The 22,688-nt window shown below is 41.0% G+C and overlaps 1 protein-coding gene across 3 annotated transcripts in view; it reads left to right on the top strand.

Moving 5' to 3' along the window:
- The window catches only part of MYO18B (myosin XVIIIB), an 885,307-nt gene that overhangs the window by 74,629 nt on the left and 787,990 nt on the right, over positions 1 to 22,688 (top strand). For all 3 annotated transcript variants that reach the window (XM_073629436.1, XM_073629428.1, XM_073629423.1), the window contains 2 exons: positions 10,311 to 10,487; positions 19,666 to 19,864. In XM_073629436.1, coding sequence (XP_073485537.1) covers positions 10,311 to 10,487; positions 19,666 to 19,864 — 376 coding nt within the window. The remainder of the gene's footprint in view (positions 1 to 10,310; positions 10,488 to 19,665; positions 19,865 to 22,688) is intronic.

Below are 22,688 nucleotides of genomic sequence, written 5' to 3'. Positions count from 1 at the left end.
TATGTATTATTAAGATTCTTTTTTAGGCTATGCAGCAGCTGATGCTCAAATCATTAAGGGATAACAGGGACTTCAACTAAGAAACAGGCAGCAACACTTATTTGAGACTGCCACAAACTAGGTACACGTTTCTGCTCTTAAATTTTTAAAAATTAAAATGAGCTCCGTGCGTGTTCCTGATTAACAGTCTTGCTGGATAGAAAATGCATTATGCATGAGGATCTTACTGCTTTTCTTCTCCAGGGCCTTGCAAAACTTTGAAAGGAGTGATGGAGAAAAATCTGTTTTCCTAAGAGCTTTTTTAAAATTTTCTTAATTTGTCATAGGCATATTGCAGCTGTTTATGCCTGCAATTTTACTGGCTCAGTCAAAGGTTAGATTAGTCTCTTAATTCAGTTAATGCTTGTTGTAGCACTTTCTTGCATGTGAAGAAGTCTCTGTGCAAATCTCCCGTGCACACGATTAATATGCCTCTTCGTTTTCTGTAATGCTCCACTTTCTTTAAAGAGCTTTGAAGTATGGTATTTCAAAACGGATTCCAATATTATGTAGTCTTGTATGGCTGTGTATGTAAGTGATCCCAAATATGACAAAATAAGCAGCAGAGCGATTGTTAAAATACAGTTTAGAAGTATGTGCAGTTATCTCTACTGGTGTGGTCTGATAAGCTTTTTGTTATACAGTATGGGCCGAACACCCCCCCGGATCGGTTTGTGTCATAGCTTTCGAACAGTGTAAAAGTTCCGAGTCGACTGTAGAACCCCAAAAACACTTAATCAGTGACATCGGCATCAGGGGCTTGATAGCTGCTGCTAATCCAGGAATGATTAATTTTGATAAATGTCAGCCGGTCAACGGAGTCTGTGGACAGAAATGCTCTTTTATCTATCACAAAACCTCTGGCAGCACTGAATGCCCATTCAGAAAGCACACTGGATGCAGTGCAGCCCAGCAGCTGTATTGCATACTAGCAAGTTCTGGCCAGTGGCCTATTCTCATGACCCAGTAACCCAGTGGATCGTCGACTGGTAAGCTCTCCTTGTCTATTTTTGCCCCTAGATCAGGGATCCTCAAACTACGGCCCTCCAGCTGTTGCAGAACTACACATCCCATGAGGCATTGTAAAACACTGCCATTCACAGACATGACTAGGCATGATGGGAGTTGTAGTTCCCGAACAACTGGAGGGCCGTAGTTTGAAGACCCATGCCCTAGATAATCTTCCACCATATGATGCAGACACTAGTGATAGGATGTGGGTTAAAATAATTTTGAAATGCGTCACTGAGGCGGCCCCCTTCTCCACCGCTCCTACTTTGACCAACAGAAGCCTCAAAACTAGCTTTTCCATGACATTGTAATCTACCAGAGTCTGGAAAAGTGTTACATAAACTCCTTTTTAAGGTGTCCTCAAGATATTCCATCGTCTGTGAGACGGAATGAGTTCCAAGCCTTTCCCCTTGTAACAGTGGTCAAAGAGGGTTGCCAACCAATAATGCTCCTTCTCCTTGATGCCACGAATTCTCGGGTCCTTTTGCAGGCTTTGAAGAATAATGGAGCTCATGCACCGCAAGTCCTTGGGGTCACTGAGGATTACAATATCTTGATCTGCCTCTTCCCAGGCACGTGCTACTTCCAAGGGTTCTGGAGGGGGGAAACCTGCCTTGCCCAATGATGCCACAACATTGCCTTCCACGTGATGGTACAGAGCTGGAATGGCCTTATGTGCAAATAAATAGCAACTGGGAAGCTGCCATTGTGGTACAGCACATTCTGCATATTCACGGAAGGGGGCATAATCCACCAGATGGAAAGACAGGAGTTGTAAAGCTGGAATTTAGATACTGGGCATGTAGGTGGCAGGGACTGTATTTTTTTCCCTGAAGCAGCTGGGACAGAGACATTTGCATGCTATAGCTGTTGGTGTGCTGCTGGCAAACGTGCCGCAAAGACCTGTAATACCCTTCGCTATACCATCATACCAGTTAGTGGAGGCTGCTGAGAGGTCATGAGACATAGCAGGGGTGGACCTGAAAGGTGAGGAGTGAGGAGGAGAAGAATTGCACCCCTTTTGTGTGGTTTTCAGGTGCTCTTGCCAATGGGCTGAGTGGTGAGAGGTTAAATGCCTTGTCAAGCATGTGGTACCCAAATGGCTGGTGTTTTTGCCACGCTTAATCTGCTTGAGGCAAAGTTTTCAAATTGCAACAGTGCTGCACATGTGCTAAGAGAGGCCCAGACAGCTGAGCTGTAGGAAGTGGGCCAGGAGATAGCACCAACACAATCTGATAGAGTAGGGTGGCTGCTCTCTACTCTTCCATGATGGCTGCCTTTGGAGGATATCCTGCCTCATTGAGGTTGTGCCTCAGCCTCACTTTCCTCCTCTGCTCTATTTGTCACCCAAGTCACGTCATCACTGGAGCCAACTTGACAATACTCTGTGGCTGGGACAACATGACCGTTAATTTGTTGTTTATACGTGTTCTACCCTCTCTGTAGGCTCATGTTCCTACCTTCCTCAACTTTAAAACAAACATCAGAATCAAGTAATGCCTGTGCATCATCAAGGAGCAAGTGGCTGATGCTGTGTTTAAATAAGCTGACTCCTCCATGCATGATGCTGGGGCTATGGCAGGAGTAGCTGTGGACATGGAGGCAGAATAAACCACTCTGGCAGCTGCGGTGGACTGCACACTAGTCTCTGCTTGGGTGGTAGAGGATGAGGAGGATGAGGATGGTTTAGTAAACCAGTCCACCATCTGCTCTGCATGCTGTGGCTGCATAGCATGGGCAACATCACAAAACAGAGAAAATGGTGCCCTGCCTGAGGACAGAACATGTCCACTTTTGCCTGTGGACACATACGCTGCTGGCCTCCTCACAGTAGCATGGGAATGTCTGCCTTTCCTTGTTGACCTCCCAGACATGATGGGGCGGCTTATTACCAAAATGTAATAGAGACAGGGAAATGTGTAATTGGATGCACTTTAATCAATGGAAAGTGGTGTTTGGTGCACTTTACCTTGAGGACTGCTGCTGACAGAAATGTCAAAACTATAAAGAAAATAAAAAACAACCACTCTGCAGTCAGAAAAACTGCGGCTCACAATTTCAAAAAAGGGGGCAGGCATGGGACAAAAAAACAAAACACGCAGCAACCAAAAAAAAAGGGGGTATACAGCACTACATGTTATGTAATGGACTGCACTACACACACTGACACACTACAATATACTGCAGTAAAACTGTACTGCCACACTAAAATATACTGCAGTAAAACTGCACTTACACACTAAAATATACTGCAGTAAAACTGCACTGATGCACTACAATATACTGAAGTAAAACTGCACTGACGCACTTCAATATACTGCAGTAAAACTGCACTGATGCACTACGATATACTGCAGTAAAACTGCACTGATGAACTACAAAATACTGCAGTAAAACTGCACTGACACTGTTCAGTATACTGTAGTAAAACTTCACTGACACACTACAATATACTGCAGTAAAACTGCACTGACACACTTCAATATACTGCAGTAAAACTGCACTGATGCACTACATTATACTGCAGTAAAACTGCACTGATGCACTTCAATATACTGCAAAAAAACTGTCCTGACACACTACACTGACACACTTCAATATACTGCAGTAAAATGGCCCTGACACACTACACTGACACTACAGTAAAACTGCATGGATGCACTACACTGACGCTGCACTATTACTATATTCACAAAACACTGACACTCTACACTCACAATAGAATCACTATAGCACACTAACTCACTAGTAGCAATGAACAGAGCCCTGTTCAATCTATCTCCACTCCAACATCTTACTGCAAATGGCTCATTTGGAAAGGAACCTTTTATAGTGTGGGGTGGGTCTATGAGCAATGAGCCATGATTGTGCTAAGTCATCCTGACTTTCTCCAATCATGGCTCTGACAGTGCTATGTGCCCTGATTGGGCAAAGCCTTCATTGCTTCAGCCAATCAGGGCTTAGAATGCACTGTGCACTGGTAGAAAACCCTGCCAATTCGGCTGTTTGCCGAAGGGGCGCACAGCTACCGTTCGGGCCAAACGTTTGTTCAGCTTGAACTGTTGGCCCAACACTATTATACAGTACATATAAGTATTTAAATAGAAATAATTACACAAAGTATCATAATTTCTGAAGGTTAGGATGAGACTCAAATATGATTAAAAGATTGTTTAAAGGGGTTGTAAAGGTAAAAGTTTTTTCACCTTAATGCATTCTATGCATTAAGGTGAAAAAACATCTGACAATACCGCCCCCCCAGCCCCCCGTTTTACTTACCTGACCCCTCGAAAGTCCCGCGCTCGCCCCTGACATCCTCTTCACCGCTCAGCCTGGCTGTTGATTGGTTACAGTGGATGGATTGAAAGCAGTGCAGCCATTGGCTCACGCTGCTGTCAATCACATCCAATGATGTGGCGCACCGGGGGACGGGGCCGAGTGATACAGCGAGTAGCTATGGCCGCCGGCTGTATCAGGGGAACGCGCCCACAAGCACTCAACACCATTCGAGGGAGCTCGCATGAAGGTGTTGAGTCCTTGCGGGTGGGAGCCGAGACAGCTGCCGAGGGACCCCAAAAGACCAGGTTCAGGGCTACTCTGTGCAAAACGAGCTGCACAGTGGAGGTGAGTATAACATGTTTGTTATTTAAAAAAAAAAAAACATCATCTTTAGTGATCCTTTAAACTAACTTAAATCATGTGTGAAAACTATTTCCAGTTGCAACATAAAGGACTAGCCAATGTACTGGGTTATTCAAGATTGCTTACAAAATGTCAAAGTCCATTCCCATAATGGAAAATGACTAGTAAAACATAATATATGCAAGCTCTTACAAAGTTTGGAAATCTGAAACCCCGTTATTTAACCACTTGAACTCTGGTAGATATCCCCTTCATGACCTGCCTACTTTTTGTGATACGGCACTGCCTTACTTTAACTGACAACTGCATTGTCATACAAGGCTGTACCCTAGTCTGATGCTGCATCCGCCTAGGTAAGTATGATTAGGAGAAAAAAAAAAACTTCTCTTTTAAAAGGGCACTCACCTCTGACCACCACCTTAAGAGGGCACTAACTCCTGCCCACTAAAATCTATAAACGGTTCTGCTCATTATGTGGTCCTGACTCATGTACTATGACTGCTGCACTGTATATGCTATGTCCTAAACTAAACAGTTTTGGGGGCATTTTAGGGCCTCAGAAATGTGATACATCAGTAGTTTTCAACATTTCTTGGTCTTTTTTTCTTTGTATAGTAAACAAATAATAAAAGAAAAAAACTAGTGGTTATTAAATACACCAAAGGACAGCTCTATCTGTCTAAAAAAAATGTATGTTAAAATCATTTTGGTACAGCATTGCATGATGGAGTAATTGACAGCATAGCTAAGTTCACCTTTGTGTTAAACTGTACTATGCAATAAAGGGGCTCAAGAATTTAAAAAAAAATGTTCTTCAGTGGAGACAAATTGATATCACTTTAAGCCAAGGTTCACACTAATGTGGTGCGATGTGATTATACATGTGATTTGGAGTGCTAGTACAGTGCACTGCAATTTTGTGTTTTTCAGCTGCGATTCTCACAGACTGTAGAGGTTAAAATTGTACCGTTCCGCATTAAACTTGGACAGGACTATTTTTTTTAACTGCATCACAATCACACCGCACCTATGTTAATAGCCTTCATAGGAAGCAATGTTTTTTCACTTGACATGTGAATCTATGCGTTCTGGAAGGCATCAGAACTGCATCCGATTCACATAAGTGTGAACTGAGACTTAAGAATAACTTCACATTTCGTACCATGTTACATGTTACACCCATATTTAGGGTGTAACTTGTAACATCTTACTGTTGCACCAGCCCCCACACCCCCCGATCTTCCGTTGTAACAGCGAGCGGGGGATCTTCTCCCCGCACGTTCTGTAAGTGTGAGGACTACAAGTACCAACATCCTTTGCGGCTGTCAGCTTGTAGTTCTCAGTGAACTACTATGGCACTGTTGAGCACTCTAGGTAGTTCATTGGTGCTTCCTGTCAGTGTGTAACAGACAGACTGTAGAAGTCCTGCATTACACCAGTGATCTGCTGAGGTGAACTTATCCTTTAAATAATGATCTTGTAGGTCAAGGGTGGCTTCCCTGAATACTGGCCAAAAGACTTCCATTCATTGATATCCACTGCGTTCTGCACAGAACCTATTATGTGCAATTCAATCCCTAGCATTTAAGGGGTGCCCTCAGTATCTAAGGAATGAGTGTTCTCTTCCTTTGTCTCACGATTGTGCATGCACGTTGCGCACTTCCTCCCGTGTCACAGTAACAGAATAGGGAAGCTGGAGAATGCCTTACAACATGTACTAATGCAAAATAATGTTTTTAAAAATTACAATTTGGCAAGTAGAGGGTGCTCTAAAGGACAACATTTACAATACACAAATAATATGTTTGTGGGATGCCTTAGAGCTGTATGTCGTGTTACAGAACAGTCGAAGTCCCAAGAGTTAAAAAAAACAAATGAGGGAAAGGAAAAATTAGTGCATGCTTCCCCTTAATATTCCAGTCACACCTTTATCCAGGAATGCAACCTTGGTGGCCAGCCTTGGTGACCCAACAATGTTTCCTTGCAACCACAACTATTCACGACCCAACAGTGTTAACCCACTCCATTCCTACTGCTAAATGACAGATCTCCAGTGTTACAGTCTTGTAAACATTACCAGGGATTCTGGTTGATGTATTTGATCATGACAGGGGATATCATTGTCAAGCACTTGGTTGCTGTGATTGATGGGGATTTACATTGCAGAGCCCCGTGATTGACATTGGATTTACAATGCTGGACGTGATTTACTATGGATTTACACCAGGAGACATTACTGACATTTTTATGTTTATTTTCTGTAATGTTTTTAATTTTTTTTAGTATTTGAAAACTTTCTGTTGGGTTTTGACGGGTACTAGTATACCGTGTACTCATTCTATTGGGGAATTAATATCTCCCTTAACATATTCGTTGCAACCCCAAGTCACCTTTTCCCCAATTTTTGTTTTTATTTTAAGTATTATTCCGCGTACACATGATTGGACATTCCGACAACAAAATCCATGTTTTTTTTCCGACGGATGTTGGTTCAAACTTGTCTTGCATACACACGGTCACACAAATCTTGTCAGAAATTCCAAACGTCAAGAACGCGGTGACGTACAACACGTGCGACGAGCCGAGAAAAATGAAGTTCAATAGCCAGTGCGGCTCTTCTGCTTGATTCTGAGCATGCATGGAACTTTGTGCATCGGAATTGTGTACACACGATCGGAATTTCCGAGAACGGATTTTGTTGTCGGAAAATTTGAGATCCAGATCTAAAATTTTGTGTGACGGAAATTCCGATGGAAAATTTCTGATGGAGCCTACACACGGAATTTCCGACAACAAGCTCCCATCGAACATTTTCCATTGGAAAATCCGATCGTTTGTATGCAGCATTAGTGTTCCATAACATTATGTACAGCTTTAAGGCATCCCCTAAGCATGTTATTTAAATTATTTGTGTACTGTATGTTCAATGTTATCTTTTAAACCGCATGAAAATATCCTGAATAGTGAATAATAAAAAAAAAAAAGATTTTTTAAAATAAATAGATATTGTCATTTTAATTTATAAACATTTTCTAACATTTTCTAACATTAAATGTGCTTTAGGTGCACACTGTTTTTCCACTTATTTTTTCATGTTTTTTCTAAATGATGAAGTGGCATACTGCAAACAAAAGGCTGCTCCAAAAACAGATCGTCGGGACTTTAAAAAAAATGACCCTTTTTAAAAATTAAGATCCATAAATCCCCAAAATAATTATACACCCAAAATGAAAAAAAACAAAAAGACAAAGTGCTTCTAAAGCCTCGTACACATGGTACACGTCCTTTTGACAATCGTTGTCCAATTTTCGGCCAACTGTTGGATGACAGGCTAGTAAATCTTCGGTGGACAATGGCTTGACGTCAGATTTTCGTATGGTCAGTACACAAATCCGTCACACATAAGTTGAAAGTACAAACACACATGCTCAGGATCAGTGCTCACCAAACACGAAATTAGCAGAAGGGTGGCGCTCAAGAGCTGAAATTCCTCATAGTACGTCACTACATTCGAGTTTGTGCCCCGACACCTGTGTACCGTTAGTATGCAAGACAAGATCCTGGCATACACCTTTTTTAACAAAAATCAGACTCTCAGTTGGTCAACAATTGTACCGTGTGTATGAGGCTTAAGAGTATCAGTGGATACTAATGAAGTATTCTACAAATTTACAATACTTACCTTTGTAGGTGGCTGAGAGAAAACAATAGTATGTATCCAGGCAAACAAACTCCCGAATAATACCCCTTGAAACAAAAAGAGAGCGAGAGAGCAGCGCCTTCTAAGTGTAGCATTGAGGTTGTTTTATTCCAAAGAAAACAAGTTGGCAACTAACAAGATCGATAGATATAGCACGGCCTGATGAAGGAGCATGCATGCTCAAATGCGTGCCATGCCCACCGCTCCCTGCGTTCTGTGCTAACATCATCACTGCCTCTCAGGGGTTTCAGGACCATCCAGGAAGTGCTGGAAGCCACTAGCTCCGCTGGAGGCTCCATACAACTGCGGGACTTAGCATGCATACAAGAAGTCAACTGCAGTGGTGCCTTTTTTTCTGATGATGGGCCTTTTAAACCCATTGATTTTGTAATTTGCTTGCTTTGGAATAAAACAACCTCAATGTTACACTTAGAAGGTGCCGCTCTCTCTCTTTTTCTTTGCCCTGTAGAGTCTCTTCTAGCTCCTTAAGCAGCAGCTGTCACTGAGCCAAGCACTTTTGTCACATTGGATACAGAGACTTAAACTATGTGTTTTTAACCCCATTGACACTATGGGCTGCTTCTTCCTTGTAGTGCACCAGATTACTCTTCTCCACCTCCTGAAACAAAAGCCTGCTCTTTTTTTAAAAGGAAAGCAGTTTAACCTAAAATAAGGACACCAACAACATAAATCCTTTTTTTTAAAAGAGAAACCTTGCAGAAAAAAAAGTTGCTATCGATAGGACAGCATGCTTAAAGTGACCAGGGACCTCAAATCGACCAAAAAAAAGAGTATAAAGTATAAAAGTATATATATATATATTGACATGGGTTGATTGGCTAAAGAGATAACATTTAGAATTAGGCCTCAGGGCTGGTGCAAGGATTTTTGACACCCTAGGCGAAACCTCATTTTGCCGTCCCCCCATTGGCTCTACCCCTGACTCCATCCCCTTTGCCCTGCCCATGTGAGAGGAGGTGGTGCTATACAGGAAGCATCGGCTCTGCTTCCTCTAGCGCAGGCTCCAGTGCTGCGCTGCACCTCTAATTACACTTACCGGTCGAACGGAGCAGCTGCCTGAGACAGAGCATGCAGACGCAGAGGGAAACCCACGGCTGGGCACCCTTAGGCAACAGTGCACCCTAGGCGGCTGCCTAGTGGTAGCACCGGCCTTGTTAGGCCTCATTCACACAGCAAAGTCTGGGATTTAGGTGTGTGCGGATAGTTGCAGCCACTGAGCCTGCTTACATCCAGGGGTGATCATCTGTTCCTAACTGCAGATAATCACTCCCTGTGTGACTATTTCCGAACATCGGTAGACAGCTGCAGCCACTGTCAGCCTGTCATTGCTTTGTACAGGCTCAGTGGCCACAACTTTTTGCACACACCTGTGCTCACCTGTTTTTCCTGCAAGATACTTGCCACACCCCAGCCTGATTTGGCCAACTGAATGAGGCCTTAAAATACATTTGTCTTCCTAACAAATTCTTAATCTCTCCCTATGCAGTTTCACAGTTTCCAGTACACTTACATTATGGCTGCTCTGCTCCCTCTTTTATAGTGAGAGGGTTGGCAGCTGACCAAAATTCAAAGGCCTTCCCAGGGCATTATCATTAAAGTTAATGGAAGCAGGCAAATTGTCGCATTAAGATTGCAGGGACCCCAAACTGTGAATGGCTTGGGTTCACCTTAAACCCACATTCAACACAAATCCTTATCTATATGTGACCAGATGCCGCTATCATTACATAAACACATATACTTTTTTACTGCTCTTGTTGAATATCTATAATTGCTTTTTAGGGTTAAGCTTTATTCAGTGGATCAAAAGAACTTGTAGTTAATACTATAGTAATGAGAAAACATTAAGTAGCATTGCAAGTCCAGGAATATTAATTGTGTTTTACTCTTTTATCAGACCAATCCCTCCAAGTTTGACTATGCAGAAGACCTAACAACATTTGTCAGTCTGAATGAATCCAGCATAATCAACACTCTGTGGCAACGATACCAGTCTCAACTTATTTACACCAATGCCGGACCAAACCTCATTGTACTGAAACCAAGTGGACCTGTCACAAACTTTTCTACCAAGGTGGGAAAATGCCTAATATTTTGGTAGTTGGTACTGTATAGTGGCATATTTTTTAAGGAACAGTTTTAATGGGGCACATAACAAGGGGTTATGCTGGTGGTGGCTATACTTACACATATTTAGTTGTAAAAAGTTTATTTTGTTTTAAAAACAAGGTGTACTTGAGCAAGTGATTATGAATTGCTAACACACAATACAAATCAAAGATCATGCCATTCCATCTTTGGATGGAAAATAAATTAAATATAAACCCATTCAGTAAAATATCATATATACACATTAATATGTAAATCATTTCAGAAGTCATTTTTAAATCTGCAGCTTTGGTAATATCTGGTGATCCTACCATGTAGGTCCTTTTTAGGCATTTAAAAGTTATAAGGTAGGAAACCATAAAGTGCAGGGTTAAATAATATATAAAGTGATCATATACATGAACATATATCACAAAAGGTATGTAAAAACATCTAATCAAATGAGTGCAAAATGAAAAGTTCATATTGAAAACAGTCCATCAAGAACCATCAGGCTGGGTTCACACTATGCATAGCAGTGAGACATTTCCCCAGAGGGGTCTCCAAAGCAGGAAAGGTGAACGGGGAGGAAAAAATTGACTCAGTACCCTGTACAAATTAAACAGCAGATAAAACATAAAAATTGTATTGGTAAGTTAAAATACAATAAAGTATCCAGATACAAAAATTGCAACTATAAAAAATTGCACAAATTGGACGTTAAACTGGTACTCAAATACACTCGATGGTGGAAAGTAGGAGTTTCAAATTTCCTCAGTACACGGTCATCCTCTACATGTTTCGCAGCTATAAACCACTTCTTCAAGAGTAACAAAAATAAAGTCTATAGATAAGGTGATAAGATTTACATGTTAAGCACCAATCATTAATGCTTGTATATAGACAGAAAAACAGTTGATTGGGGAAGTGAAATACATACAATAGCTTACCAGTGAAGGCCTATAGGAGATCAAAGCTGAACAGCAGTGTCACCAAAATTTCCCTGTGGCAGACATGGGGGACTGGATAAGTGGTAGATATGTTAGGGCTAAATAGCCACTACAAAAAGAGAAAGGTTTGTTGTACAAGGGTTTGTATTAGTACACATATGTCCATGTAGGGCCTATCATTTTATAAAACTACATATAACGCATGTAGCTAACCTGTTTGGCCAGGGATTAATGTGTGTAACATGGCAGAAGGAAAAGGCAGGGATTACCCACTTGGAGGCTGCAGTGGGGTATGGGTACCCCCATACACACAAATCGGGAGCGTAGGCAGCAAAGAAAAAGGCCAGAGATATAGAAGTTCCAATGTGATTTCTAATGTGGAGATTACTGGTATAAAGGTAGAAAGATCAATTATGACCTAGGAGGAAACTATAACCCCCAATAAATAATGCAATGAATGATAGCAGTAACCACTGGAACCACTCCAGCGAGAAATGTATAAAGGTCAGGCATGGAGGAGTAACCTCAACATCCAAACAGGTCCGTTGGTACATGCAGCTCCCCTGCTCACCTGAGTTGCAGCCTCCAGAAAAATCCCCCCTGGGCGACCATCCACCGCACCATCCAGCAGGCAAATGCCTGCTAGATATAGTCTCCAACCCGGTGTCTGACACCATGCCTACCGACGCCGGAATGTGATGTCACCGGGTCAGATCTCCACAATGCACGCATAAAGGCCATGCGTGCATGCGCATAGGAGTCGCGAGTCAAGGAGTCACGAGTCAAGGAGCCACGTCGCGTCATGTTGCTGGCATGGAGACGGAGCCAGGAAACTCCCCAGTGCTGCCCATTGCCCGGGAGATCACATGTCCACCAAGGAAAAACAGAGGGGGAAAGCTGACGCCTACCATCCCTCTGGCAGGTCTCACCTTAAAGCGATTCATACCTAAATAAAAACAAATAAAGAAGAAGAAAAAAAATTCACCAATGAATGTAAATTATGGGAGGTAAAAAGGAAAATTAGAGTTAAATAAGAAGAATCCAGAAGAATTCAGTAGCCCAGCGCATTGCTAAAACAATCCCACAATAGACTAGGCAGCCCAGACAGGTCCAGAGATTCCAACATAGGCTTGTGACAATGCATGCATCAGTGAGTTTGGCTTAAATGAAAGAGTCACAGAGGGAACACTGTATTAAAGTGACCCCATATATCACCCACACCAATTAGAAAAATGGCCTGTAGGATAATATTTCATTGAGGCCCGGTGGAATAGTGGCATTAAGCCTTTTGATCCACATGGTCTCACGCTGTAGAATCACTACATCCCAATTGCCACCTCTAGGGTCCTCAGGAACGGTCTCAAGGACCAAGGGGGGTCCTTACATTGGTTCTGTAATGACTCCTTGTGAGGCAGACCCTAAATGAAGTAGCCCTCTGGAAAACCAGTTCCGAGGTGGTTCTGAACTACTCGGCTAATGGTAAACTTACCACGGTTGGACACCACATTGGTCTTTATCACAGGTTTAACCAACAAGCGGTCCAGTTTATGGTCCTTGAGACCATTCCTGAAGATCCTGGGGGTGGCAATTGGGATGCAGTGATTCTACAGCGTGAGACCATGTGGATCTAAAGGCTTAATGCTTAATTTTATTGGTATTTTAACTATGTACCAATAACATTTTTATGTTTTATCTGATGTTTAATCTGTTCAGGGTACCAAGATAGTCCATTCTTCAAGTGTACTACCGCTGCAACTAACCCAATAAGTGAACACTTCTGCTGGGCCTGATTATACTTGGTTGTGAAGTTCTGCAATATGTAGTTTATATTACTCGACCTCTGTGTGTTCTCTGCCGCCGACACACCATGCTGCACTCTGCTCACATGCAGACAGGAAGTGGCTGAAATGAGGCTGCAAGAGATCCAAAAAGAATAACAAAATAATATTTTAACCGATTCACGCGAAACTGTATGCAAATTTGCATTCATTGCTTGAAGGGGTTATCCTGGGGTGATGCCTACAGCTACATCTGTAGGCATCACCCTGGTACAGTTTTTTAAAACGGGCGGTTGACTCGTTAGTGGTAACTCAGCACGGCTGTTATCCTAAGGAGCGAGAGGGGACGTCTCCCCCCGTCATCTTCTGCCACTCTTCCAGGGCCTCCCATCCCACCGAGAGACCCGAGCCATCTGCCGGCTAGGCTGAGACCCGAAAAAAGACGGATTTGGTATTGATTGGGTCTCCGATGTAAAATCCCGGAAGCGACGTTGCAACGTCACTTATGGTTTACTCGGCTGCCAATGGCGCCGATTTAAAAAAAATGACAGTATTCAGAATTGCCAATTTTGTCGATCTGAATACTTTTAAGTGCAAAGGAGGGATTTGGGGTCATTTAGACCCCCGATCCCTCCATAAAGAGTACCTGTCACCACCTATTACTGTCACAAGGGATGTTTACATTCCTTGTTAAAGCAATAAAAGTGATAAGATATTTTTTTTTTTTTTAAAGGGACAATATAAAACAAAGAAAGCGCATACGTAAGTTGCGCCCGCAAATGTAAACGGTGTTCAAATCACACATGTGAGATATCGCCATGATCGTCAAAGTGAGAGCAATAATTCTAGCAAAAAGACCTCCTTTGTAACTCTAACCTGGTAACCATTAAATTTTTTTAAAGCATCACCTATGGAGATTTTTTAGGTACCATACTTTGGCGCCATTCCACGAGTGTGCGCAGTTTCAAAGCATGACATGTTAGATATCTATTTACTCAGCGTAACATCACCTTTCACATTATATAAACAAATTGGGCTAACTTTACTGTTTAGTTTTTTTTTATATCATGAAAGTGTCTTTCCCCCAAAAAATGTTATATATATATGTATGTGTGTGTGTGTGTGTGTGTGTATATCTATCTATCTATCTATCTATCTATCTATCTATCTATCTATCTATCTATCTATCTATATATATATATATTTAGATATATATTTAGATATATATATCAATATATATATATATATATATATAGATATATATAATGTTTGGGGGTTCTAAGTAATTTTCTAGCAAAAAATACTGATTTTAACTTGTAAGCAACAAATGTCAGAAAGGCATGAAAGGGTTAAAGGAAGAATAAAGAAATAGACTGTGGCAATACAAACTTGGTAGTACTTCAGTACAAGTGCAATCTCTGTAGATAGCCAAACTCAATTACAAATGAAAGAATCTGAAAAAGTGCTGTCAAAACAAATTACCTGAGCATCCCCAATAGGTTAAAATGCCTTACAATAACTAGGTACTACATAGGAGAAAAAATACCTCAACAATTACACAACCTCATAACAACAGTTAAGCCATTATGTGTTACATTAGACAAACACAACCTTTTCTGCTGTGTTGGGCACGAAAAGAACAAGATAGTTTATTAGGGGAATCCTTAGAGACATACAGCAGGAAATGTTCAGCAGTAGAAGGAACGCTGAATTTGATAAAGTTGCCTAACCATCTGGATGATATTAATAGGTACATCTACCTATACGAGGAAACAATTTGTCATATTTGAGCAATGGCATTGCTAATGCAATAATTTGTTTATGTAAAGGCACAAAACAAATAATTTGGCTTGAAAATTGTTATGATAATTCCTACATAGAAAAAAAGTGAGCTAAGAAGAACAGCCCAAACTCAATTTTTGACAGTTAATTTCAAACAATTTGTCCATCTGATATGCATATTGCATAAGAAAAAAGATTGTTCTCTGGGCAATGTGAATTGAAAGATCAGAAGTCCTGGAGTTAAGGCATCTTTTGTCAAAGCTAGGCATGAAGCTGTTGAAACAAGTAAGTACAAGAATGATGTAGGTGCCACCTAGAAGACAGCGGGTAAAAACATATAGGAGGTAGTGCAGGTAAGGTGAAGAGGTGTGCTAAAAAAGAGGTAGCCTCCCGGTTCCAGATTCATGTGTTTAAAAAGGGATTGCATAGCTTTCCTCTATAAAGTGGTCCTCTCTGTTCAGTGACCAGAATTAGCCCAAAGCAACAAATCACATGCCTGCTTTCATTTTTTAACTGGGTGTGGAAAATAGTGAGAGGTGAATCCTGACTTCAGTTTTTTTTTTCTTTTTTTTATAAATCTGCCACTGAAGGCAAAGAAAAGATGAAGCAATTTAAAAAGACAATCTTTTATTGGTCTGACCTCAATACCTGAAATCCATTTGTTTGCAGGTTACTACAACTTGCATGTCCCTGTCAGATTTACAGTGACTGCACTTCCAAGTGCACTTGCAGTGCAACTTGTAGTGCAAAGTGGATTTGCCTTTCTTAAATAACCCCCTGTATTAGAAAATAAATTGGTTAGTAAATAAACCATCTAATGCAAAGGAAGAAACCATGCATTTACTTTGTAGCGGAGACCATTTTATTTTTTATTGAATCAATCCTTTTTTTTCAAAATCCAGCTGCTTTTAATAGTTGCTTTATTTCTTTATTAAATGTAGTACTACATAAACTGCAGACATTTGATTTCAAAACTGCATTTTTCAAATTGAACACTTGGTGGCGCCATATATCTGTTAAATTTTTTTTTACACTCCTTCTCCCACCAATGTATATTGAAATCTTTGAAAGCATAGGGTATGCTCAAATAGTTAGATGTTAATGCTTTTAAAAGAATTGCGTTTCATCACCACTCAGCAAGAAATAAACACACAACAAAGACCACAAGAGAATATATTTGTATATTCAGTGATACCTCAAATAATGCTAATTGACTAAGGAATTCTTATTTTATCTGTAATGGCATAGACCTAGCAATGTGCAGCCAGAAAGATACCCAGGTCCCTGGTACTTCCAGTCACATAGCTTCATTTGTCATTGTCCTGGCTCACTAAAGTATTAGGCCATGTAATTAAAATTCAGGGCACCAGTATTAACTTCAAATATCCAATCATGTTCAGGATAATTTAGAAAGAAAAAGCTTCCTCTGTCCTGGACTGGACGTTTAAATGAATTTGGATGCATTATACTGTTTATACTGTTTATAGTATACTGTTTATGTTGCTTACCACAGACAATCAAGTGTTTCTTGTTATTTTCAACCCTAAAATGCAAGAATAAAACATTGTGATTGGTTTCTGTGGGACACCCCTACTTTAAAAAATGAAATACGTTCTGCAGCATACATATGAAAATCCAGGTGAGCAGGTGAACAGCAAGAATGAAAATGTTCAGGTGAACAGTAATAATAGCAGTCTTCAGGTGAACATGGATTTTTTCCGACGGATGTTGGCTCAAACTTGTCTTGCATACACACGGTCACACAAAGTTGTCGGAAAATCCGATCGTTCTGAACGCGGTGACGTAAAACACGTATGTCGGGACTATAAACGGGGCAGTAGCCAATAGCTTTCGTCTCTTAATTTATTCTGAGCATGCGTCGGATTTGTGTACACACGATCGGAAATTCCGACAACAGATTTTGTTGTCGGAAAATTTTATAGCAAGCTCTCAAACTTTGTGTGTCGGAAATTCCGATGGAAAACCTGTGATGGAGCCCACACACGGTCGGAATTTCCAACAACAAGGTCCTATCACACATTTTCCATTGGAAAATCCGACTGTGTGTACAGGGCATAAGAGTTACAGAGCAGTCAATCCATTAGCATATGCCACTACACATGACTTATAGTAAAAAAACTACAAAGATCCTGCATTTATGCTACTACTGTGGTATCCCTACTCCTTGGAAGCTACTAGCACTGTAAATCATATACCCCCCCCCCAAGCTAAGTGAATAACAAGTGAATTATTTTGTGATAAATACAATAAAATACTGCACTCCCCTTATATACATAAATACTGTGCTCTTGTGATCAAAGTAAAATATATGAAAAAACATATGTGATAAATATTCAACTCAAGTAACGTGGTAAGTATCCAGTGAAAAAAAAGTCCATCCTGTCTAAAGTCCATCATAATAACTGAATAATCACTAAAACCAGGAACAATGCAGACGGAACCCATGAATTCCAGCTTAACTGGTTTTTTTTTTTTTTAATTTTTTTGTGGTTTTATTAGCTGGTACTCGACATTGTAGTTTTACAGTTTTGGCAAAGTGAACCTAAAAGGTAAAGATCTCACATTAGCTCATTATAAATATTCAAAGCTGAAAATTGCTGGATTCAAGTAAAATTATCATGGTAGAAATACAAGGACTGTTATTGGTGACTTCCTTTTGCAAATGCTAATTGCCTAACTGTCCTATTTACTCTTTAGCTTTAATACATGCTGATGCACTGACTTGAAATAAGTTTGCAAATTGTACAAATCAGAGAACAGTCCTTATATGCATACTTGTACTAAGTTCTTCACTCTATACTGAAGCAAGAGGGTTGACCTGAAAAGAAAAAGTAGTCTTCAGAGATCAGCAATGTTAGCCTCCATTCTCCTCCCATGACAAGTTCCCTTCAAGGCTTAATATAGACTTAAAAACTGAAAGTTAAACATACTTTTGTTTTTTTATTGGCTATTTTTTACAGTTTTGGATACAATGTAGAAAGATTATAACCAATGTTAAAGTGGTATTAAAACTTTGTTTTTAAAAAAAAATAACAAACATGTTATACTTACATGCTCTTGCACAGTGCAGCTCTGATCTTCTTCTTTTTTTTGGGTCCCCTGCGGGCACTCCTGGCTCCTCCCCCCTCAAGGAGAAAGCCACTTGCCCTGGGGGCACTGCTGTGTACCCGCTATTCTATGCATCCATAAGACACGTAGAGCCGCAACCCGTCCACGCCCCCTGATCTCTCTTCATTAGCTCACTGGCTGTGATTGACAGCTGTGGGACTCCCGCTGCTGTCTCAGCCAATGAGGAGGGAGAGTCCTGGGACAGCCAAAGCTATCGTGAACACTTCTGGATAGGAGGGAGCTCAGATAAGGATTGGGGGGGCGCTGCACACAAAAGGTTGTTAACCTCGATGCATAGAGTCCATGATGGTAAAAAAACCTTCAGCCTTTAGAACCACTTTAGGTTTTTATTGCTGTCTGTGTTCCTGCTAGGGAGATTCACCCTCTTTGTTTTTCTTGGTGATCAATGTCACCAATATGAACATGATGGAAAAATGTAAAATTGTGACTTGCCACCAGCACAGGAGTTAAAGGGAAATCTTCTAAAACAAGCATCTGTTTCGGTGACAATTGAAGAAGGATTTCCTATTGTATCTACATTACAGGAATTGAAGGGAAATTAGGCGTTTTAACCATTCTCTACTCTACAGCCAAAACCTTTTTTTTTTCATTTTGGATAGATATACTTTAACTCCATCTTCTGTGCTCATCCTCCCCCAATTTACTCCCCCTTGCATGTATTTTTTTGTACTTTTGTACAGTACTTTTATGTGTACCTATTTTCAGATGGGATTCATGTGGGTAAATGATGTCATAGGACCCTCTTCCTCTTTGTCTTTTTTCTGGGCTGGGTGGTTCACACTGATGTAGTGAACAGAGCGGACATTATGACATCAGTGCCACTTACTGCACCAGTACACTGTAAATGAAAGCTGCTGTGATGACACCACCCTCAGGTGGCCTCCTATGACACCCTGCACTCACAGTATGTCCACCATATCATTGGTTTAATGTCACCGAGTGCCATTCAACTCAAAGGACTGAGATCATCCTGTGACAGAGGTAATACAGGGTATAGATTTGGATTGCAGGTGAGTATTGCAGCCTGAGACACTTTTTGTTTAACACTGAATGGGTGATCATATAAAAAAAAACAAAAAAACTGTGAGTTCTGGGGTGCATGAAACCGCCCTGGCGTTGTATGTAAAATGCATTATTGCCTTCACTGCCATGGTTCCATATGGTTTGGGCAAGTGGAGCAGATTCTAGTGTAAAGAGATGAAATGCTATCAAATTATTCTGTTTATACAGCTGCAAAGTGAGAAGAAATGGAATAGAGAATGCATATTATCTTTTTATTTGAAGAAGTCCAGAAGCATTTAAATGTTAGAAAAACTTCTGTTGTGTTATCAGCAGTTCTGTCATGCCTTTTTAACTTTTACTGCTGCAACAACATAAAGCTCAGATTTTCCTTAACAGCAAATAATCACAATGCATTATTCAAGGTAGGAGTTGTGGCTTCTGAATGTCAGCTTGCTGCAGAGGTTATCACACACCCACTAACTCCCATGGCTCCTTCTCCTAGGTGTTCAAAGGGAAGAAGGACAGCATGCCACCTCACATCTGCTCAGTGGCGCAGAAAGCCTATTGGAATATGCTAACACAACGCCAGGATCAGACTATTGTGCCCCTTGGCAGAAGTAATGCAGGCAAATCAACATGCTGTCAGACAGCTTTGGAATACCTGGTAGATGCTGCTGGAAGCGTGGACAACAGAGTAACAGGTAGTACCACTTTTATTACTAGAGTATTACACTATAATTTATTTTAAATTTCCTCTTTACATAAATAAAGTTAAGGCATATACATGCTGTCGGAACATTAGTTGTCATTGTAGAGGTTACTATTAAAAGAGTCATGGATTAGTAGACAAGCCTTGGATTAGGGCAGCAAGCATACAGTACTCGTGGTGACAGGCTTTGCCCCTGATGACTAGTGGGGGAATATTAGTTCACCTTTTCAGAAAAAATGAACTAACATCCTACACCCTCTCCACCTCCTGGGTCTGCTGTACTTACTTCCCTTGGGTTATTCGCTGTCAGTGCCCACACAGCCAGTATAGTTGTCTGGGGATTTAAAATCCCAGCTCTTTCTTCGTCTTCATTTTTTAGGGCTTCTGGATCAGAATGCTTCTAACTGGGCAGCACCAGCATGTGCCAGCACTGACCAATCAGAAGTGCTGTGAGCCATCCTGGAAGCCCCGCAGAGCGAAGAGGGAGAGGAGCAGGGATTTTATAACCATTGACCACTACATCGGCTGCATGGGCTCTAATAGTGCACCACCCATGGACGTAAGTACAGAAGAGCCCGGGGGTAGGTATAGAGTGTTAGTTCACCTATTCTTTTTTTCAAAAAATGTGAACTAACATTATAAGAAGCAATTTGGGAGGTTGAAAAAGCACAGATCTATGGAAGAAATTAACCAGAAGCATGGGTATTGTTGCTTTTGTAGGCCTTTAGGAATAGCTTTCACTTCGAGAAGGAAATACTAAGCAGCACAGTAATGATATCACTGATTCTCCCTTCAAATCTGCTGAGGTTGGCATTCAATAGGACAGTAGATGATTTCACATTTCAGATACACAACTATGAGACTGTAGACACAGGACTAAGTGGCCATTGTTACATTGATATTTTTCATGAATAATTTAAAACAAAAGGTAAATCTTTCACGGTAAAGTCACAATTAATATGTGTAGATTTTACCTACAGGATAGCAAATATTTGAGTTCTGGTTCACTTTAAATCTTTATTTGTAAAATACAGATTTCATATATAGTATCTCACAAAAGTGAGTACACCCCTCACATTTTTATAAATATTTTATTATATCTTTTTCATATGACAACACTGAAGAAATGACACTTTGCTGCAATGTAAAGTAGTGAGTGTACAGCTTGTATAACAGTATAAACTTGTTGTCCAATCAAAATAACTTGACACACAGCCATTAATGTCTTAACCAACAAAAGTGAGTACACCCCTAAGTGAAAATGTACAAATTGGGCCCAATTAGCCATTTTCCCTCCCTGGCGTCATGTGACTTGTTAGAATTACATGGTCTCAGATGTGAATGGGGAGCAGGTGTGTTAAATTTGGTGTTATCGCTCTCACTCTCTCATACTGATCACTGGAAGTTCAACATGGCACCTCATGGCAAAAAACTCTCCAAGGATCTGAAAAAAAGAATTGTTGCTATACATAAAGATGGCCTAGGCTATAAGAAGATTTCCCAGACCCTGAAACTGAGCTGCAGCACGGTGGCCAAGACCATACATCGGTTTAACAGGACAGGTTCCACTCAGAACAGGCCTTGCCATGGTTGACCAAAGAAGTGGGCGACACAGTGGTGTAGTGGATGGGCGGCACAGTGCTGTAGTGGATAGCACTTTCGCCTAGCAGTAAGAAGGGTCGCTTGTTCGAATCCCACCCATGACACTACCTGCCTGGAGTTTGCATGTTCTCCCTGTGCCTGTGTGGGTTTCCTCTGGGTACTCCGGTTTCCTCCCACACTCCAAAGACATGCTGGTAGGTTAATTGGATCCTGTCTAAATCGTCCCTAGTATGTATGAATGTGAGTTAGGGAACGTAGATTGTAAGCTCCTTGAGGGTAGGGACTGATGTGAATGTACAATGTATATGTAAAGCGCTGCGTAAATTGACGGCGCTATATAAGTAACTGAAATAAATAAATAAAATAAACAAAGTTGAGTGCACCTGCTCAGCATCATATCCAGAGGTTGTCTTTGGGAAATAGACATATGAGTGCTGCCAGCATTGCTGCAGAGGTTGAAAGGGTGGGAGGTCAGCCTGTCAGTACTCAGACTATACGCCACATGCTGCATCAAATTGGTCTGCATGGCTGTCGTCCCAGAAGGAAGCCTCTTCTGAAGATAAGTGAAAGAAAAAAGTGCTGCGCTAACTTCTAGTAATAAATAATTGCCTGCGTGTTTCTACACATATACACACTCTAGACAATATCTGTAGCAAACCACATACATAAAATACTTTAGTGACACCACTAATTAAAAAATATACAGCATCTCACAAAAGTGAGTACACCCCTCACATTTTTGTAAATATTTTATTATATCTTTTCGTGTAACAACACTAAAGAATTGACTTGGCCGCAGGGCAGTATTCCAACATGATAATGACCCCAAACACACCTCCAAGACGATCACTGCCTTGCTAAAGAAGCTGAGGGTAAAGGTGATGGACTGGCCAAGCATGTCTCCAGACCTAAACCCTATTGAGCATCTGTGGGGAATCCTCAAACGGAAGGTGGAGGATCACAAGGTCTCTAACATCCACCAGCTCCGTGATGTCATCATGGAGGAGTTGAAGAGGACTCCAGTAGCAACCTGTGAAGTTCTGGTGAACTCCATGCCCAAGAGGGTTAAGGCAGTGCTGGCCACACATGATATTGACACTCACTTTTGTGAGATACTGTATTTCAATATGAAATCATAGACTATCAGCCTAAAATGTGTAACTTTTTAAAGATATATAGATGAAACTTAGAAAAAAGTAGGATATTATCTTTTT

This window comes from Aquarana catesbeiana, linkage group LG01, assembly GCF_042186555.1.
Source record: "Aquarana catesbeiana isolate 2022-GZ linkage group LG01, ASM4218655v1, whole genome shotgun sequence".
Lineage (NCBI taxonomy): Eukaryota > Metazoa > Chordata > Amphibia > Anura > Ranidae > Aquarana > Aquarana catesbeiana.
Note: the sequence above shows the minus strand (reverse complement) of the source record. Positions and strands in the feature narration are given on the sequence as shown.